The 18,788-nt window shown below is 50.3% G+C and overlaps 2 protein-coding genes across 5 annotated transcripts; both read left to right on the forward strand.

Moving 5' to 3' along the window:
- Positions 1 to 36: 36 nt before the first annotated feature.
- On the forward strand, positions 37 to 18,778 carry LOC128264260 (histone-lysine N-methyltransferase SETD1B-like). 4 transcript variants are annotated; one of them, XR_008268692.1, is made up of 11 exons: positions 37 to 173; positions 228 to 498; positions 607 to 822; positions 4,781 to 5,020; positions 5,085 to 5,229; positions 5,478 to 5,543; positions 5,627 to 5,673; positions 12,967 to 13,031; positions 13,098 to 13,162; positions 13,224 to 13,295; positions 13,361 to 15,971. XR_008268692.1 is itself a non-coding variant. In XM_052999669.1 (9 exons), the coding sequence occupies exon 9, from the start codon at positions 15,796 to 15,798 to the stop codon at positions 16,654 to 16,656; it is 861 nt and encodes a 286-aa protein (XP_052855629.1). In that variant the 5' UTR covers positions 37 to 173; positions 228 to 498; positions 671 to 822; positions 4,781 to 5,020; positions 5,085 to 5,229; positions 5,478 to 5,543; positions 13,116 to 13,162; positions 13,224 to 13,295; positions 13,361 to 15,795; the 3' UTR covers positions 16,657 to 18,778. The 4 variants fall into 4 exon arrangements, 1 of the variants encoding a protein (XP_052855629.1); XR_008268693.1 differs by having other exon boundaries at positions 671 to 822; positions 12,967 to 13,036; XR_008268691.1 differs by having other exon boundaries at positions 671 to 822.
- On the forward strand, positions 9,342 to 10,930 carry LOC128264261 (WW domain-binding protein 11-like). Its single transcript, XM_052999670.1, has one exon. The coding sequence runs from the start codon at positions 9,956 to 9,958 to the stop codon at positions 10,814 to 10,816; it is 861 nt and encodes a 286-aa protein (XP_052855630.1). The 5' UTR covers positions 9,342 to 9,955; the 3' UTR covers positions 10,817 to 10,930.
- Positions 18,779 to 18,788: the final 10 nt, after the last annotated feature.

An 18,788-nucleotide genomic window follows, 5' to 3' on the forward strand; every position in this document is an offset into this window, starting at 1 on the left:
GTAACCCTCGCCGAAATTACATTCTGGAGTCCTTGGAGATTCCATCGCATCGGGTTGCAGGATCCTGAAACTTCCGAGTGCAAAGTAACTTAGCGTGTATCTGGATAGAAGGAACATGGCCCAGTCAGACAGCATGGGATTACCCTTAGGAACCAAGAAAGGAGCTTAAGGCTGTAACAGATGCATGTGGAAATCAGGTTTTTCCGTTAATGAGTGGGATATTGCAGGAGAGTGTTTTATCTATTTTTGTGTTGGACTTGTTTTGGCCCATGATGTCTTCTGCGTGTTTTGGAGAGTCAGCCATTGCAGCAAGGACCCCAAAGGAGAGCTGTGGTTGATAAGGACCCATAATCGCGTATCATGTGTCGTGTTTAATGTACTTATTCTATGCTCCAGTTTGGGAGAGTCGGTAGCAAAAAGGACCCCTTAATTTGGGAGATCTGTATATGGCAAGGACCCCTTAATTTGAGAAAGCTGTATATGGCAAGGACCCTTTTTGTGAGCATAATTTTGATTTTTTATTTAGTTTACGCGTCTATGTGTTTGTTTTGGTTTTGTTTATTGTGAGTGTGTTTTATAATTATGTTATTATTTTTATTTTCACAGACGTTTCCCTCGCCGCAGTCGTGTACGCCGGAATTATTAAAAATTCTTTTTTTTTTCCTCACAGTCGTGTCCAGCCAGGCGCGTTTGTGTGGGCAGAAGCCCGTTGTGAATCTTGTGCAAGCATTACATGGCTCAGCTAGGCAGCTTAAGTCATGCCGACGAACGCAGGACAGTTTGGAGTCGTCCAGGGCAGGAGCAGATGTTTGTGGAAAACAGGTAATTTGTTTATAAACCCATTTTTGAATTTGATTTCGACCCTTTTACCCTATTTATTGTATTTTTTTAATTTGTTGAGTAGTATAGGGTTTGATGTCCTATGTGGGTTTGGAAATCAGGTACGATTATCCTTATGAAGCCATGGGGTTGTCCTTCCATTTTGTCAAGTAGTTCTTCTCGTGTTATTCTTCCCTCTCTAAAAAGTTTTTTATATTTGTTGATAAGCATTTCACACCATCTATCTGGGGGTTTAATTTGTAATGCGTTTTTCCTCTCGTTTTTCTTTTAATCTCCTTTTTGTTTTCTTCTAGTTCTCTCTCTCGTCTGTTAGTCGCAGTAATGTAGGAAGACTTTTTCTAAATGTGTCCCTTAATTTTTTTAGTATTTTTTTCCCTCGCTTTCCGTGTAACCATAGGTGTGGTTGTAGGTGGGCTCTATTAGTGGTTCGGGGATATTTGCTCTTGCTGGAAGCAGGTGTTTTTGATATTGGTCTAGGTATCTGGATCTGCTCGCCGCTAGTCTTTTGGGGATATACGGTTTTAGTATGAGATCCCTTATAAGTGGATTTCTGTGGGTTGCTGTTCAAATCGCAAACCTTTGGCTAGAATGAGCAAAGACTTCTGAGAAAGATTAAATGTTATGGTTTTCTCTGATAGTGGATTGTTTTTTGTATCTAGATGCGCCAATCGATTTTCTTATTAGCTTATTCTCCACGGTTTGAATTTGTTGGCGCTTGTTTCTGATATTAAGGATCCCCAAACAGCTATTGAGTTGTGCCAGATGGTCGATATTATTTGTTTGAAGAGGAGTGTTTTGGTGTTATCAGGTAGTTTGCTTTTTTTGCCTAGTAGCCATTCTAATTTTTTATAGCTTGAGAAGATTTTTGCTCTTAGTTGTAAGACATGAGGTTTAAGAGTAAGTTTTTTTGTCCAAGATAACCCCCAAGTTTTGTTTCATTGTCCTTTGCCCGTCAACTAGTGGGGTAGTATACGGATTTTCTTTTCCTCTTAAGGAAAATAGTATGTGTCCCGTTTTTTTTCGCATTTATTGAGATATCCCAATGTTTAGCCCAACTACAGTATATGCTTAAGTATTTATTGCTCAGCTCAGTGGCTGTTTTTGCTGTTGAAGCACTGCTAAGGATGACGGTGTCGTCTGCGTATGTGGCAAGTAGCTTATCCTTAGGGAAGTAGTTTGGGAAGGACCTTTCGTAGCTGGGGTTAGTTGGGATTCGAAAAGGCATGTCAGATGTGAAAACTGAGAATAGTATGGGTGCTAGGTTTCCTCCTTGGGGCACTCCAGCTGTTATTTTGCATGTTTTTGATATAGTTCCGTTGCCTAGCGTTACACAGAACGTTCTGTTCTGTAGGTAGTTTTCTAGGACATTGAACATGCAGTTAGGGAGAAGCTTTGACAAGTAGACCTTCGTGCCAGACCCTGTCAAATTCCTCTGAAACATTGACAAAGGTTCAGAGCAAACCTCTTTCTCTTCAAAGGCCTTCAAAATGAATTGTGTTACTCTGCTTAGTTGATGTTCAGCACTATGTTCCTTTCTAAAGCCAAACTGGTGGTGAGGAATGGCTTTGGCAAAGGATTCAATCTCGAAAAGCCTAACCATTAGGATCTTTTCGAGTATTTTGGAGAAGCTGGGTAAGAGGCTTATGGGTCTGTAGGAGCTTGCACAGGAAGGGGATTTACTTGGCTTGAGGATCATAGTGATTGCTGCGTGTTTCCACTGGCTCGGAAAATGACCTGTTTGTAGAATCCTATTATATATGAGGACAAGGTTCAATCTGTCTTTTGTTGGTAGAGTTTTAATCAGTTTGTTGTCAACTTTGTCATGTCCAGGGGCTTTTTTAGTCTCTAGGACATCAATTAGCGTATTAAGCTCCGCTAATGTGACTGGCCTAAGGTTGTTCTGATTCTGTGCTCTTGACATTGCTGCGTTAAGCGTTTTGTAGTTCGTTAATTCCTTTTTAGTTTGTTCTCTGTCTGTTATTTCGTTCCTTAGGTTTGGGGTAAATCGGGATTCTAGGTGAAGTCCAAAGACTTCGGCTTTTTCGTCCGCAGTCCTGGTCCAGAGGCTGGCTGGTGTGTGTTTGTTAGGGTCAAGTTCCTTTTTAAGAGGCCAGCAGGGTTGCTCTTGTTTTTTAATTATATTCCTCATCTTCCATAGCTTCTCCATTTTGTATCTGTCTGTAGGGTCAATATCTTTTATTTTGTCGTTTAGGTTTTTCTCCCTTAGTTTTTTAATTTCTTTGGCCAGTTTATTTTGAGCTGCTTTGAACCATGTTTTTGCCTCTTTTGTCCCTGTAGCTCTGTTTATTTTGTTAAGTTCTCGTTTCTTGTTGAGTAGGTTAAGGGTTCTTTCGTCAAGTTTTATTAGGTTAGGGTTTTCCTTGTGTCTATTGTTGTTTCTGTTATGCGTGTGGATTTGAGGGGTTGCCTCCTTGGCTGAAGTGTTAATGTTTCTCATGAATATATCGATGCAGTCTTCTATGTCCTGTCCTGATTTAATGTCTGTATTTAGTAGAATTTTTTTCCAGTAGTTTTTTGAATTTAGGAATGTTAGGTTTTTTTTTGTAATTATTGTAGCTCTTGCTTTTTCCTGTATGATGTTTGTTTTATTGAAGTTTAAAGTGAGCTGAAGGGGAACATGGTCAAAGCTGAGGTCTTGAGAAGAAGTGAAGAAGACATTGCCTTCTAAATCCTTTGTAGATGGCAAAGTCATGTGCTGAAGGCTGTTTTCTGCTGTCAAATGGATGGGTTGCTTCGCCAGTGGCTAGAGTCTGTAGTTTTCTTGTGGCTTGTAGACTGTAGGTGTGTGCCCCTTTCACAATAGTGGTAGTTACCCCAGTTAGAGTGTTTGGCATTCCAGTCCCCACTCAGGATATATTTTGAATTACCACCCAGTGCTTCCTTGAAGTAGTTGAACATTTTGGTGAAATGACTTGGACTCCATTTGTAGGTTGGTGGGCAGTATATGGGGGCAATAATAATCATGTCGGCTCGAATACCGCTTGGTGGGATGAGGACTATTGGTGAGCTTTGAAAGAACTCTGTTTCTATGTGTGTCTTATGTTTTGGCTGACTATTATGGCAGTGCCGCCCTTTCTGTTTGAATTGGGGTTGCGTGCATGATATGTATGAAATCCTGGAAAATTAAGGGCTTTTAAATTAGGGTGTAGCTTGGTTTCAATGACCATCAATATTTGAGTTTTTTCTTTAACTATAAAGGCCTCTATTTCATTTGTCTTATTTCCTGCTCCACAGGCATTCCAAAAACATAGTTTTAGTGTGTTTGCGTTATTGTTATTGTTGTTTGTAGTGTGTGTCATTTGGTAAGTTTTTTTTACGGTAGGTTTATGTGTTTTATTTCCTAGCTAAGTTTCCTATTAATGTCATTATTTTATTAATATAATTGTCCAGTTTTGCCCTCTAAGCTTTCAATCCTTGCTTCGAAGGCGTGACTAAGTATATTTTTTTCTGTCGGGATGGGACCATTTACTGGTTTTTTATCAATAGGGGAAATTTTAATATTGGTTGGGTTTTCATTCTCAAATTTCCTGGGTTAAAAGTATGCTCTGGCAGCACGGCTTGTCGTTGGTGGACTTTCACTTCATTTGCTTGTGATGCTGGGCTTTTACGTTTATCTTGTAGTCCTTGCTGGTATGCTTTAAGGTGTCTTTCAGCTGGGTTTTTTGTCCTGTTTTTGGGTTCAGTGTCTCTTCGTATGCGGTTAAGTCATTTTTATATGGCGGAGTCATGGGATGAGGGGCGATGGAAAGAGGGTTTTCTTTTTTCTTTGATTTCTCTGAATGGGTTTTGCAGTGTAGTTTCAGTTGGCAGTTTATGGTAAGTGTGTACAAGGTATTGGGGCCTGTTTTCTTTTCTGGCTTCTCTAATTTCTCCCATATTAATTTGATTTACAAATAATGACTTCTTTTCTATTTGATAGATCGGACAAACCTTGCACGAGCTAACATGAGCCCCCGAGCAGTTTGCGCATGTAGGCGGACTTGATCTCGGTTTGGAGCAGACTGTAGTTTCATGGTTTCCAGCGCCCTTCAGACACCTAGGGCCTTTTAGGCAGTAGTTTCTGGAGTGTCGGAAACCCTGACAATTGAAGCATTGGACAGGCTCCTGGGTCCTGTGCATCCTTTCCACTTTGATGGTTTGATTGTCCAGAACTTTCAAAGTAAGTATTTCTTTATGGTATCCGTCAGGTAGGGCTTCGATTTCTAATTTATGGATTTTCATAGGTGCTCCTGTTGTCCTGTTTTTCATACACTGGATGAAACGGGTCTGATACCCAATTTTTCGGAGCTCGTCTATGAACCATGCATAAGAATTAGAAGGACGTAGATGACGTATAACTACAAGAAAACCCCTATCAGCTTGCGCCTGGTGTGTGTGCGCCATTTTCTACGATGATTTGCTTTATTATTTTATAAGAATTCATGTCAACAGCATTAATTTGTACCCCAATTCATGTTGTAGTTCTAGTTTTATAGCTAGAAATGCCCGCCCTGTAATTACATTTTTCCAGTAGCGGCACTACAGGAGCACGAGACGCATCTGTGGCAGATATGTGTAGATTTTAATTTTTTATTTGTGCATATGTTTCTTAATTGTGTTTTTTAATTTTGTTTCAGAGTTTCGTCACTCGCCGCAGTCAAGTCAGAGGGAATCGGACAGGAGTCAAAACGCTGTTTTGGCAGGTAAGTGTGGTCATTGATTTAATTTTATTTATTGCGTATTTATTTTAATTTTATTATTTCCATAATCTCATCCCTTGCCGCAGTCACACCAGTAGGGATTTGTCAAGGAGCCAGGAAACATTTGAGGCAAGTAAGTGTAGCGTTTAATTAGATTTTAAATGTTTTTTGAGGAGTCTTAAAACTCCCCACAAATTTCGAGGCAAGAGAGCTGCATAGCAACAGCGAAGGAGGCGAGAATGCCGGAGGAGTCAAGGGCAACAAGGTCAAACGGTAAACAACGGACCTTGTACCCGGGCAAAGCGGAGACACCGTGAATTAACGGTACCACGCTGGACATTGGACCCTCACACAGCAAGGGCAACAGGGTCGAACGGTAAATTGGCGGACTTCGGACCCGCACAAAGAGGACACACCGTGAACTAACGGTGCGGCAATGGACCTTGGACCCGATCACGCGAGCTGGAAAAGGGAAATAACGGGACCATCACAGGCTATAAAAGGCGGCGCAAGCGCAGCACACGAGTGCGAGAATCAAAGCGAGTGCGTGTACGCGAGACCAGTAGCAAGTTAATCAAGTGCCGAGTACCAGGATCAAGATCGCAAAGTCGAGACGCCGAACGACTGAGAGTCTACAAGGCTGAGGCTTCAACGCTGAGATTCAACGGGTGCTAGGTCGTGATTAAATCGAGCTCAGGGAGCCCTTGCGTGGAGTCTGCGATAAAGGTGGCTGGGCGAAGAGGTCGAACCTAGTTCAACGGCGATACACCTTGCCGACACAATCCGGACCAACTTAGGGAGCCTGCGATAAAGGTGGCTAGGCGAAAAGGCAGAACCTCGTTCTACCTGCTAGGCGAAACACCTTGCCGGTCCCGACAGTGAGGTTCGCATAACATCCAGAGTCTCGCAGGAGCCGTCACGAGTCAGATACCAGCAAGCAGTCGACGACGAGGAGCGACGCCGCGAAGGACAGCGACGAGGAGCGACGCCGCAGAGGACGACGACGAGGAGCAGCAGCAGCTGAAGAGCCGCGAGGCTTGTATAAGGAGACGAATAAAGACAGTTACGAGGCCAACAGAACTCTGGCGTTATTCTTTGGTCAAAGGCAATCACCCAATATAAATTTGGTGGAACGAACCCATAACCTCTCTGAGCTAGCCGCCCGTTAACGTAGCGAGCGAGAATACATAGAAATCAGGTCGTTACATCTGGCGCTCATGAGTGATTGCCCTGACCAAGAGAACAAAACATCAAAGATGGGAAAGTCCTGGATTTATAATCTCAGGAAGGAGGACTTCGACGAGGTGAGCAATGTTCTGGGAATAGAACTTGAGGGCTCGGTAGAGGCGATGAGGAAGACCCTGATAGAGACGGTTGACCGCATAACAGAAGACCCGGTTGTGGCAGAGTTAGTGGCAGGTCTGGAGGTCACATTTCGGAAGCTGCCGGTCCGAAAATTCAAGCTAACAGCCGCAAATGCCGAAGGCCTTATAGCAAGCCTGGATATTCAGAGCATGGCAAGCGACGGCAGGCAGCGAGAAGGCAGCCGCGAGAGGAAAGAAAGCGTAAGGCCACATCCGCAGGACTACGCCAAGGTGGCCAAGCAAGTCCGAGAGTGGAACTTTCGGTATGACGGCAACGACAAGCCACTGGAGTTTCTGGAGCAGGTGGAGTGGTCAGCCGTGACCTATGGTCTAGATATAAACCAGATCCCACGAGCAATGCCGGAGCTGCTGCAGGGCAGAGCCCTAAAGTGGTTCATAGCCAACAACCGGCAGTGGGACATCTGGGGAGACTTCATATTCAGCTTCCAAGGATATTTCCTTCCTCGACGCTACATGGAGAAGCTAGCGGACCAGGTCAGGCAGCGGAGGCAGACATACGGGGAAAAATTTTAAGATTACATGGTGGACATGCAGACGATGATGCGGCCCCTGGCTATGTCTGCCAAAGAAGTCCTGAACAGGATAAAGGAGAACAGCACGCCGGCCCACCGAATGTTTATCCGGCCGTACGAGTTTCGGCACCTGGACACCCTGAAGGCGCTGGCAGACGAGTTCGAGGAGCTGGAGGAGCAACGGGAGAAGTTAAAAATGGAAAACCACTCCCAGAGGACACAGAACCGCCCAGTGCCAAGGCCAAGGGCAGAGCAGGGTGCGGTGTGTAGGCGGTGCCAGGAGGACACGGAGGCGCCACGGAGGCATACGCCGCAGGAACACGGATCACCAGCCGATCGCAGTGGATTTATACAGAATCCGGCCAACGCGTGTCGCAGATGCGGGGGCGCGGACCATTGGACGAAGGAGTGCCGGAACCGGCGACTCACATTCTGCTGGCGATGCGGAAAGAAAGGCGTCCGAACGGTGGAGTGCTGTTCGGAAAACGCGCAACGATCCCAGCCTCCGAGGGGCGGCCAGGGATCGTAAGGTGCTGCCTCTCAAAAATAATGGGCGACCTGAAGGCGGAAGAAATGCAACTGTCCGCCACAGTGCTCATAGGTGACGCGAACGTTAAGGCCACGGTGGACACCGGCGCGACAGCGAGTTTCATCAGCAAAGAGCTGGCGGACAGGCTGCAGGCGGCAGGAAAGGTTGGACCCACAAAGAGGCAAGTACGGATGGCGGACGGTAGATGCGGAGACGTAAAGTCGCAGCTAGAAATTCAAATCGGACTGGGCACAAGAAAAGTGTCAATGGAGCTGCTGATCCTCCCAGGATTGATCGACGAACTGGTGCTAGGATGGAACTTCCTCTCCAAAATCGGAGCCGAGGTGAAATGCGCAGGTCACAGAGTGATGATACCGGCGAGGGACAGACACCGAGCAGTCGTGGAAGCCTCGACTTAAAGGACGGGTACTGGCAGATAACGTTGGAGGCAGCCAGCAGGCAGTACACCGCATTCTGGGAAAGACCTGTTTCAATGGAAAGTTATGCCTTTCGGTTTATCAGGATGATATAATCGTCAACGGACGGACACTAGAGAAGCACATGCGGAACCTAAAGGAAGTATTCAGAAGACTGCGAGCGGCAAACCTGAAAGTAAACGCTGATAAGTGTAAATTATTCAGGAAGGAACTTCAATACTTAGGGGATCGCATTATAGACCAAGGCATCGGGACGGATCCGGAAAAGGTATCAGCGATAGCATTGCTAAAACCACCGGCAACTGCCAAAAAACTACGGCAGTACTTGGGAGTGGCGTCGTGATACAGGCGTTTTGTGCCAGATTTTGCCACGCTAGTGCATCCGCTGAATGGGAATGGACCGACGACCACCAGCAGGCCTTTGAAGCTGTTTGGCCGCTTCCTCGGTCGAAACACGGGAACTCGATGCTACTAGTGCTCGTAGATTGGTTCTCGAAATGGACGGAAATAGTGCCATTGCGTAGGGCTACCACAGAGACGCTGGAAAAGGCAATCCGGGAAAGGATTGTCTCAAAGTACGGCGTGCCGAAGGTCTTGATCACCGATAACGGGGTGCAATTCACGAGCAGGGCGTTCAAGCGGTTCTTGACAGAGTTGGGAGTGCGGCACTAGTTCACAGTCCCGTACACACCACAAGAAAATCCCACGGAGAGGGCCAATAGAACTGTAAAAACAATGATCGCCCAGTTTGCCGGACAAAACCAGAGAACGTGGGATGAGAAATGGCCAGAATTGCAGCTGGCCGTGAACACCAGTGTAGCCGAGTCCACAGGGTATTCGCCGGCATTCGTCACGCAGGGTAGAGAGCCCAGGTTACCGAGCGCGTTGTTTGATGAAGAAACCACCGGCTCAGGAAGGGAAACCCAGACCCCTTCGGAAAATGTGAAAAAAATAAACGAAATCTGCGAGCTGGTCAGATGGAACATGGAGAAGGCGACGCAGGATCAGGCGCGCCTCTACAATCTCCGGAGGCGCCCTTGGAAACCACAGATCGGAGACACGGTATGGGCCAAGGAATACCATCTACCCAAGGCGACAGAAGGATTCGCGGCGAAACGTGCCCCCCGATACGAGGGACCGTTTAAAATAATTAATTTGACTCTCCGGTTATTTGCAACCTTCGGCAGGAACACACGGGCAAAGAAAGGAAAATACACATAAGCCAGTTAAAACCGCAAAGCAAAGAGGGGCAGTCTTAACAAATCCGGCGTATCGGAGGAGCACTGTACCCTAACCGAAGAAAGGGGGAGGACGATACACGGTATCGAAAGTAACGGTCAAGCACACACACACAAGCACACATCAGGAGCGCGAGAGAGGGACAGGGAGGGCTAAAAAGCCGGGTTGCGTAGGAGTCGTGTACACGGAGGGCACCGTTACTTTGAAACATTACACGGACACAGAGCGGAGAGCGAGTCCCGTTACACGTCTCCGCGAATAACGGAACCGAGGATACGCGGAAGAACCGAGGTTTCGTCAGCGACGGCGCTGCATGATTCAGGTCTTTCCAAACAAGATAGTCAACATGAGCGCACGCAGCAGTAACACCCAACAACAAGTGGAGCACGAGGTGAGTGAGGAGCGCGCCAGGGAACAGCCAGTGGCGAAGTGGAGACGGGACTCCGATTCCGTCCTCCAGCTTCTGGCGTCCCCCCTGGTGTCGCGATCCCCGTCACCGGTCAGCGAGGCTGACGAGGAGTCCACCGGAGAGATCTCGGACGTGGAGTTGCCGTCCGAGGAGGAGGCCGCAGGCACGAACGCGACGGAGATCGCAGAGATCTTCGCCATCTCCGATGAGAGTGGACCGGAGGACGGGAGTGAGGAGGAGAAGGAGGGGACGGAGACCGTCAGTCCCGAGGTGTCCCCGGACGAGGACGACGCGGCGCGGCGAGCTGCGAGGGACCTGATGGTCTTCCGCCGGTTGAGCCGGGCGACGGCAGGGCTCGGGAGGATCTGCCTAGGGCAGATACCACCGTCGGGCGAGCCCAAAGAGTGGGCTCGTATATTGGAGGCGCGGGCGGTCACTGTCCGCCAATGGGAGGCCCGGCGGGTGGCGAGGAGGGCAGCAGTCGCCGCGTGGCAGCAGAGGCTGAGGGACGCCGAGGCAGAGGAGGCCGCACTCTGGGAGCGGCAACCGCTGCAGGAGCAGCCGCCACAGGAGCAGCCACAGCCGCCGCAGGAGCAGCTGCAGTCGCCGGAGGAGCAGATGCAGCCGCCGCTACCGCCACCACGTGCGCCGACGCCCCCACCACCGCCACCCCCACGATCGCCGTTGCCGCTGCCACGCTCACCATCACCACCACCATCGCCGCCGCCGAGGCAGCAGGAGTGGCACCTAACTTACCTAACCTAACGGCAGACCTCGTGTCCGGAGCCCCGAGCCCCACCGGCGAGGCCGATGCTGCGGAGACAGCAGTCGGAGGGCGCGGAACCGTGGTCGGAGGTTCCGGAGGCGGAGTGGCCGGCGCGGGTGGCCGAAAAAAGCGCGACGGCAGCGAGGCAGGCGCAGGAAGGCCAGGTGGGCCAAGCTCATGCTGGACGGAGAACAGCGCTACCGAGTAAAGGTAGCAGGGGGCCGCGTGCGGGTGTTTAAGGCCCAATAAATCGGATCCCAACATTATGCCCAGCAGTTGCTATTTGGGTAGGGGATCACAACACAGCACAACACAGAAAAAAAGAGTGGTCCGCCGCAGCAGCCGATCGTGGAACGGGGGCGGTGAGGTGCGAGGGGGGTAACTTGCTGCCGCAAGGGTCTTCCGGGGCACGCGGTCCAGGGTCAGCACCCCGAGACATGTCAGGGGCATCATGGTCATGGTGTCGCTGTAAAGAAAAAAAGTTCTTAATTAAAGGAAAATTACAAGCAGCAAGTTTACTTACCAGTTTTTTCAAAACAACGAGGCCGTGAGGAAATTAGGGACGGGGGCGCCACGCGATAGGCGGTCGATCGATAGTTGCGATCGATGGGTACAAAAAAAAATACTGGATTTCTCAAGAAACGGTCACACGGAGGTAACTTAAGACAACGGAAACGATAACGGCAACAACGATGGCAATGCTGGACCCACTATCGATAAGTGCGATCGAGACAGGGTCAGTAGAGTGGCCAAACACGGGGAAATGTCGGGGCGGGAAATTCAAATTCTACTCGGGGAATTGTCTTAGGAACGAGAAGCAGTTTTGGGAAAGTTCAAGTCTTTCGGGGAACTGTCTGGGGAACAGGCTAACGCAGCACAGCCGTGGGAATGTTAAAGGTCTTTCAGAACGCTGTCTGGGGGGAGTCTTACGAGGACAGTTTAGAGAAAGTTGAAGTCTTTTGGAGAACTGTATGGGGTAACGAGGAGAACGAGTTTGGCGGGGAATTTGAATGAACGAACAACAGGGGCGGAGAGATCACCACTTTCATAACATTTCCGAAGAAAGGGGGAAATGTGAGGAGTCTTAAAACTCCCCACAAATTCCGAGGCAGGAGAGCTGCATAGCAACAGCGAAGGAGGCGAGAATGCCGGAGGAGTCAAGGGCAACAAGGTCAAGCAGTAAACAACGGATCTTGGACCCGGGCAAAGCGGAGACACCGTGAAATAACGGTACCACGCTGGACATTGGACCCTCAAGGGCAACAGGGTCGAACGGTTAATTGGCGGACTAACGGTGCGGCAATGGACCTTGGACCCGATCACGCGAGCTGGAAAAGGGAAATAACGGGACCATCACAGGCTATAAAAGGCGGCGCAAGCGCAGCACACGAGGAAGTAATAGTGCGAGAATCAAATCGAGTGCGTGTACGCGAGACCAGTAGCAAGTTAATCAAGTGCCGAGTACCAGGATCAAGATCGCAAAGTCGAGACGCCGAACTACTGAGAGTCTACAAGGCTGAGGCTCAGGGAGTCCTTGCGTGGAGTCTGAGATATAGTTTGCTGGGCGAAGAGGTCGAACCTAGTTCAACCTGCTAGGCGATACAACTTGCCGACACAATCCGGACCAACTTAGGGAGCCTGCGATAAAGGTGGCTAGGCGAAAAGGCAGCACCTCGCTACCTACCTGCTGTTCGCATAACATCCAGAGTCTCGATGGGGCCGTCACGAGTCAGATACCAGCAAGCAGTCGACGACGAGGAGCGACGCCGCAGAGGACGACGACGAGGAGCAGCAGCAGCTGAAGAGCCGCGAGGCTTGTATAAGGAGACGAATAAAGACAGTTACGAGGCCAACAGAACTCTGGCGTTATTCTTTGGTCAAAAGCAATCACCCAATATAAATTTGGTGGAACGAACCCATAACCTCTCTGAGCTAGCCGCCCGTTAACGTAGAGAGCGAGAATACATAGAAATCAGGTCGTTACAGTTTTTATAATTTATATATATTTATACGCAGTCTCATCCCTCATCATAGCTTCGTCAGCTGGATCTGGACAGGAGCACAAGACGCATCTGTGGCAGATATGTGTAGATTTTAATTTTTTTATTTGTGCATATGCTTTAATTGTGTTTTTCTTATTATGTTTCAGAGTTTCGTCCCTCGCCGCAGTCAAGTCAGAGGGAATCGGACAGGAGTCCAAACGATTTTTTGGCAGTTAAGTGTGGTCATTGATTTAATATTGTTTTTTGCGTATTTATTTTAATTTTATTATTTCCACAGTCTCATCCCTCGCCGCAGTCACACCAGTAGGGATTTGTCAAGGAGCCAGGAAACATTTGAGACAGGTAAGTGCTGTGTTTTATTTGATTTTAAATGTTTCTATAATTTGTATTTATTTATACGCAGTCTCAACCCTCATCATAGCTTCGTCAGCTGGATCTGGACAGGGAGCACGAGACGCATCTGTGGCAGATATGTGTAAATTTTAATTTTTTTTATTTGTGCATATGCTTGTTAATTGCGTTTTTTTTATTATGTTTCAGAGTTTCGTCCCTCGCCGCAGTCAAGTCAGACACCTGGACACCCTGAAGGCGCTGGCAGACGAGTTCGAGGAGCTGGAGGAGCAACGGGAGAAGTTAAAAATGGAAAACCACTCCCAGAGGACACAGAACCGCCCAGTGCCAAGGCCAAGGGCAGAGCAGGGTGCGGTGTGTAGGCGGTGCCAGGAGGACACGGAGGCATACGCCGCAGGAACACGGATCACCAGCCGATCGCAGTGGATTTATACAGAATCCGGCCAACGCGTGTCGCAGATGCGGGGGCGCGGACCATTGGACGAAGGAGTGCCGGAACCGGCGACTCACATTCTGCTGGCGATGCGGAAAGAAAGGCGTCCGAACGGTGGAGTGCTGTTCGGAAAACGCGCAACGATCCCAGCCTCCGAGGGGCGGCCAGGGATCGTAAGGTGCTGCCTCTCAAAAATAATGGGCGACCTGAAGGCGGAAGAAATGCAACTGTCCGCCACAGTGCTCATAGGTGACGCGAACGTTAAGGCCACGGTGGACACCGGCGCGACAGCGAGTTTCATCAGCAAAGAGCTGGCTGACAGGCTGCAGGCGGCAGGAAAGGTTGGACCCACAAAGAGGCAAGTACGGATGGCGGACGGTAGATGCGGAGACGTAAAATCGCAGCTAGAAATTCAAATCGGACTGGGCACAAGAAAAGTGTCAATGGAGCTGCTGATCCTCCCAGGATTGATCGACGAACTGGTGCTAGGATGGAACTTCCTCTCCAAAATCGGAGCCGAGGTGAAATGCGCAGGTCACAGAGTGATGATACCGGCGAGGGACAGACACCGAGCAGTCGTGGAAGCCTCGACTTAAAGGACGGGTACTGGCAGATAACGTTGGAGGCAGCCAGCAGGCAGTACACCGCATTCTGGGAAAGACCTGTTTCAATGGAAAGTTATGCCTTTCGGTTTTTCAGGATGATATAATCGTCAACGGACGGACACTAGAGGAGCACATGCGGAACCTAAAGGAAGTATTCAGAAGACTGCGAGCGGCAAACCTGAAAGTAAACGCTGATAAGTGTAAATTCTTCAGGAAGGAACTTCAATACTTAGGGCATCGCATTATAGACCAAGGCATCGGGACGGATCCGGAAAAGGTATCAGCGATAGCATTGCTAAAACCACCGGCAACTGCCAAAAAACTACGGCAGTACTTGGGAGTGGCGTCGTGATACAGGCGTTTTGTGCCAGATTTTGCCACGCTAGTGCATCCGCTGAACTCCCTTCTCCGAAAGGGTATCAAATGGGAATGGACCGACGACCACCAGCAGGCCTTTGAAGCTGTTGGGCCGCTTCCTCGGTCGAAACACGGGAACTCGATGCTACTAGTGCTCATAGATTGGTTCTCGAAATGGACGGAAATAGTGCCATTGCGTAGGGCTACCACAGAGACGCTGGAAAAGGCAATCCGGGAAAGGATTGTCTCAAAGTACGGCGTGCCGAAGGTCTTGATCACCGATAACGGGGTGCAATTCACGAGCAGGGCGTTCAAGCGGTTCTTGACAGAGTTGGGAGTGCGGCACTAGTTCACAGTCCCGTACACACCACAAGAAAATCCCACGGAGAGGGCCAATAGAACTGTAAAAACAATGATCGCCCAGTTTGCCGGACAAAACCAGAGAACGTGGGATGAGAAATGGCCAGAATTGCAGCTGGCCGTGAACACCAGTGTAGCCGAGTCCACAGGGTATTCGCCGGCATTCGTCACGCAGGGTAGAGAGCCCAGGTTACCGAGCGCGTTGTTTGATGAAGAAACTACCGGCACAGGAAAGGAAACCCAGACCCCTTCGGAAAATGTGAAAAAAATAAACGAAATCTGCGAGCTGGTCAGATGGAACATGGAGAAGGCGACGCAGGATCAGGCGCGCCTCTACAATCTCCGGAGGCGCCCTTGGAAACCACAGATCGGAGACACGGTATGGGCCAAGGAATACCATCTACCCAAGGCGACAGAAGGATTCGCGGCGAAACGTGCCCCCCGATACGAGGGACCGTTTAAAATAATTAATTTGACTCTCCGGTTATTTGCAACCTTCGGCAGGAACACACGGGCAAAGAAAGGAAAATACACATAAGCCAGTTAAAACCGCAAAGCAAAGAGGGGCAGTCTTAACAAATCCGGCGTATCGGAGGAGCACTGTACCCTAACCGAAGAAAGGGGGAGGACGATACACGGTATCGAAAGTAACGGTCAAGCACACACACACAAGCACACATCAGGAGCGCGAGAGAGGGACAGGGAGGGCTAAAAAGCCGGGTTGCGTAGGAGTCGTGTACACGGAGGGCACCGTTACTTTGAAACATTACACGGACACAGAGCGGAGAGCGAGTCCCGTTACACGTCTCCGCGAATAACGGAACCGAGGATACGCGGAAGAACCGAGGTTTCGTCAGCGACGGCGCTGCATGATTCAGGTCTTTCCAAACAAGATAGTCAACATGAGCGCACGCAGCAGTAACACCCAACAACAAGTGGAGCACGAGGTGAGTGAGGAGCGCGCCAGGGAACAGCCAGTGGCGAAGTGGAGACGGGACTCCGATTCCGTCCTCCAGCTTCTGGCGTCCCCCCTGGTGTCGCGATCCCCGTCACCGGTCAGCGAGGCTGACGAGGAGTCCACCGGAGAGATCTCGGACGTGGAGTTGCCGTCCGAGGAGGAGGCCGCAGGCACGAACGCGACGGAGATCGCAGAGATCTTCGCCATCTCCGATGAGAGTGGACCGGAGGACGGGAGTGAGGAGGAGAAGGAGGGGACGGAGACCGTCAGTCCCGAGGTGTCCCCGGACGAGGACGACGCGGCGCGGCGAGCTGCGAGGGACCTGATGGTCTTCCGCCGGTTGAGCCGGGCGACGGCAGGGCTCGGGAGGATCTGCCTAGGGCAGATACCACCGTCGGGCGAGCCCAAAGAGTGGGCTCGTATATTGGAGGCGCGGGCGGTCACTGTCCGCCAATGGGAGGCCCGGCGGGTGGCGAGGAGGGCAGCAGTCGCCGCGTGGCAGCAGAGGCTGAGGGACGCCGAGGCAGAGGAGGCCGCACTCTGGGAGCCGCAACCGCTGCAGGAGCAGCCGCCACAGGAGCAGCCACAGCCGCCGCAGGAGCAGCTGCAGTCGCCGGAGGAGCAGATGCAGCCGCCGCTACCGCCACCACGTGCGCCGACGCCCCCACCACCGCCACCCCCACGATCGCCGTTGCCGCTGCCACGCTCACCATCACCACCACCATCGCCGCCGCCGAGGCAGCAGGAGTGGCACCTAACTTACCTAACCTAACGGCAGACCTCGTGTCCGGAGCCCCGAGCCCCACCGGCGAGGCCGATGCTGCGGAGACAGCAGTCGGAGGGCGCGGAACCGTGGTCGGAGGTTCCGGAGGCGGAGTGGCCGGCGCGGGTGGCCGAAAAAGCGCGACGGCAGCGAGGCAGGCGCAGGAAGGCCAGGTGGGCCAAGCTCATGCTGGACGGAGAACAGCGCTACCGAGTAAAGGTAGCAGGGGGCCGCGTGCGGGTGTTTAAGGCCCAATAAATCGGATCCCAACATTATGCCCAGCAGTTGCTATTTGGGTAGGGGATCACAACACAGCACAACACAGAAAAAAAGAGTGGTCCGCCGCAGCAGCCGATCGTGGAACGGGGGCGGTGAGGTGCGAGGGGGGTAACTTGCTGCCGCAAGGGTCTTCCGGGGCACGCGGTCCAGGGTCAGCACCCCGAGACATGTCAGGGGCATCATGGTCATGGTGTCGCTGTAAAGAAAAAAAGTTCTTAATTAAAGGAAAATTACAAGCAGCAAGTTTACTTACCAGTTTTTTCAAAACAACGAGGCCGTGAGGAAATTAGGGACGGGGGCGCCACGCGATAGGCGGTCGATCGATAGTTGCGATCGATGGGTACAAAAAAAATACTGGATTTCTCAAGAAACGGTCACACGGAGGTAACTTAAGACAACGGAAACGATAACGATAACGGCAACAACGATGGCAATGATGGACCCACTATCGATAAGTGCGATCGAGACAGGGTCAGTAGAGTGGCCAGACGACGAATCGGAATGGTGATTTCAAACACGGGGAAATGTCGGGGCGGGAAATTCAAATTCTACTCGGGGAATTGTCTTAGGAACGAGAAGCAGTTTTGGGAAAGTTCAAGTCTTTCGGGGAACTGTCTGGGGAACAGGCTAACGCAGCACAGCCATGGGAAGTTAAAGGTCTTTCAGAACGCTGTCTGGGGGGAGTTTTACGAGGACAGTTTAGGGAAAATTGAAGTCTTTTGGGGAACTGTATGGGGTCACGAGGAGAACGAGTTTGGCGGGGAATTTGAATGAACGAACAACAGGGGCGGAGAGATCACCACTTTCATAACATTTCCGAAGAAAGGGGGAAATGTGAGGAGTCTTAAAACTCCCCACAAATTCCGAGGCAGGAGAGCTGCATAGCAACAGCGAAGGAGGCGAGAATGCCGGAGGAGTCAAGGGCAACAAGGTCAAGCAGTAAACAACGGATCTTGGACCCGGGCAAAGCGGAGACACCGTGAAATAACGGTACCACGCTGGACATTGGAACCTCAAGGGCAACAGGGTCGAACGGTTAATTGGCGGACTTCGGACCCGCACAAAGAGGACGCACCGTGAACTAACGGTGCGGCAATGGACCTTGGACCCGATCACGCGAGCTGGAAAAGGGAAATAACGGGACCATCACAGGCTATAAAAGGCGGCGCAAGCGCAGCACACAAGGAAGTAATAGTGCGAGAATCAAATCGAGTGCGTGTACGCGAGTACCAGGATCAAGATCGCAAAGTCGAGACGCCGAACTACTGAGAGTCTACAAGGCTGAGGCTCAGGGAGTCCTTGCGTGGAGTCTGCGATATAGTTTGCTGGGCGAAGAGGTCGAACCTAGTTCAACCTGCTAGGCGATACAACTTGCCGACACAATCCGGACCAACTTAGGGAGCCTGCGATAAAGGTGGCTAGGCGAAAAGGCAGAACCTCGTTCTACCTGCTGGGCGAAACACACCACGTCACGAGTCAGATACCAGCAAGCAGTCGACGACGAGGAGCGACGCCGCAGAGGACGACGACGAGGAGCAGCAGCAGCTGAAGAGCCGCGAGGCTTGTATAAGGAGACGAATAAAGACAGTTACGAGGCCAACAGAACTCTGGCGTTATTCTTTGGTCAAAGGCAATCACCCAATATAAATTTGGTGGAACGAACCCATAACCTCTCTGAGCTAGCCGCCCGTTAACGTAGCGAGCGAGAATACATAGAAATCAGGTCGTTACAGTTTTTATAATTTATATATATTTATACGCAGTCTCATCCCTCATCATAGCTTCGTCAGCTGGATCTGGACAGGAGCACAAGACGCATCTGTGGCAGATATGTGTAGATTTTAATTTTTTTATTTGTGCAT

This window comes from Drosophila gunungcola, unplaced genomic scaffold (genome assembly GCF_025200985.1).
Source record: "Drosophila gunungcola strain Sukarami unplaced genomic scaffold, Dgunungcola_SK_2 000063F, whole genome shotgun sequence".
In the NCBI taxonomy this organism is placed as follows: domain Eukaryota; kingdom Metazoa; phylum Arthropoda; class Insecta; order Diptera; family Drosophilidae; genus Drosophila; species Drosophila gunungcola.

Bases quoted from the DNA above. Each gene is read 5' to 3' on its own strand.
- LOC128264261 (XM_052999670.1), top strand. From the start codon at position 9,956: ATGATTCAGGTCTTTCCAAACAAGATAGTCAACATGAGCGCACGCAGC.
- LOC128264260 (XM_052999669.1), top strand. From the start codon at position 15,796: ATGATTCAGGTCTTTCCAAACAAGATAGTCAACATGAGCGCACGCAGC.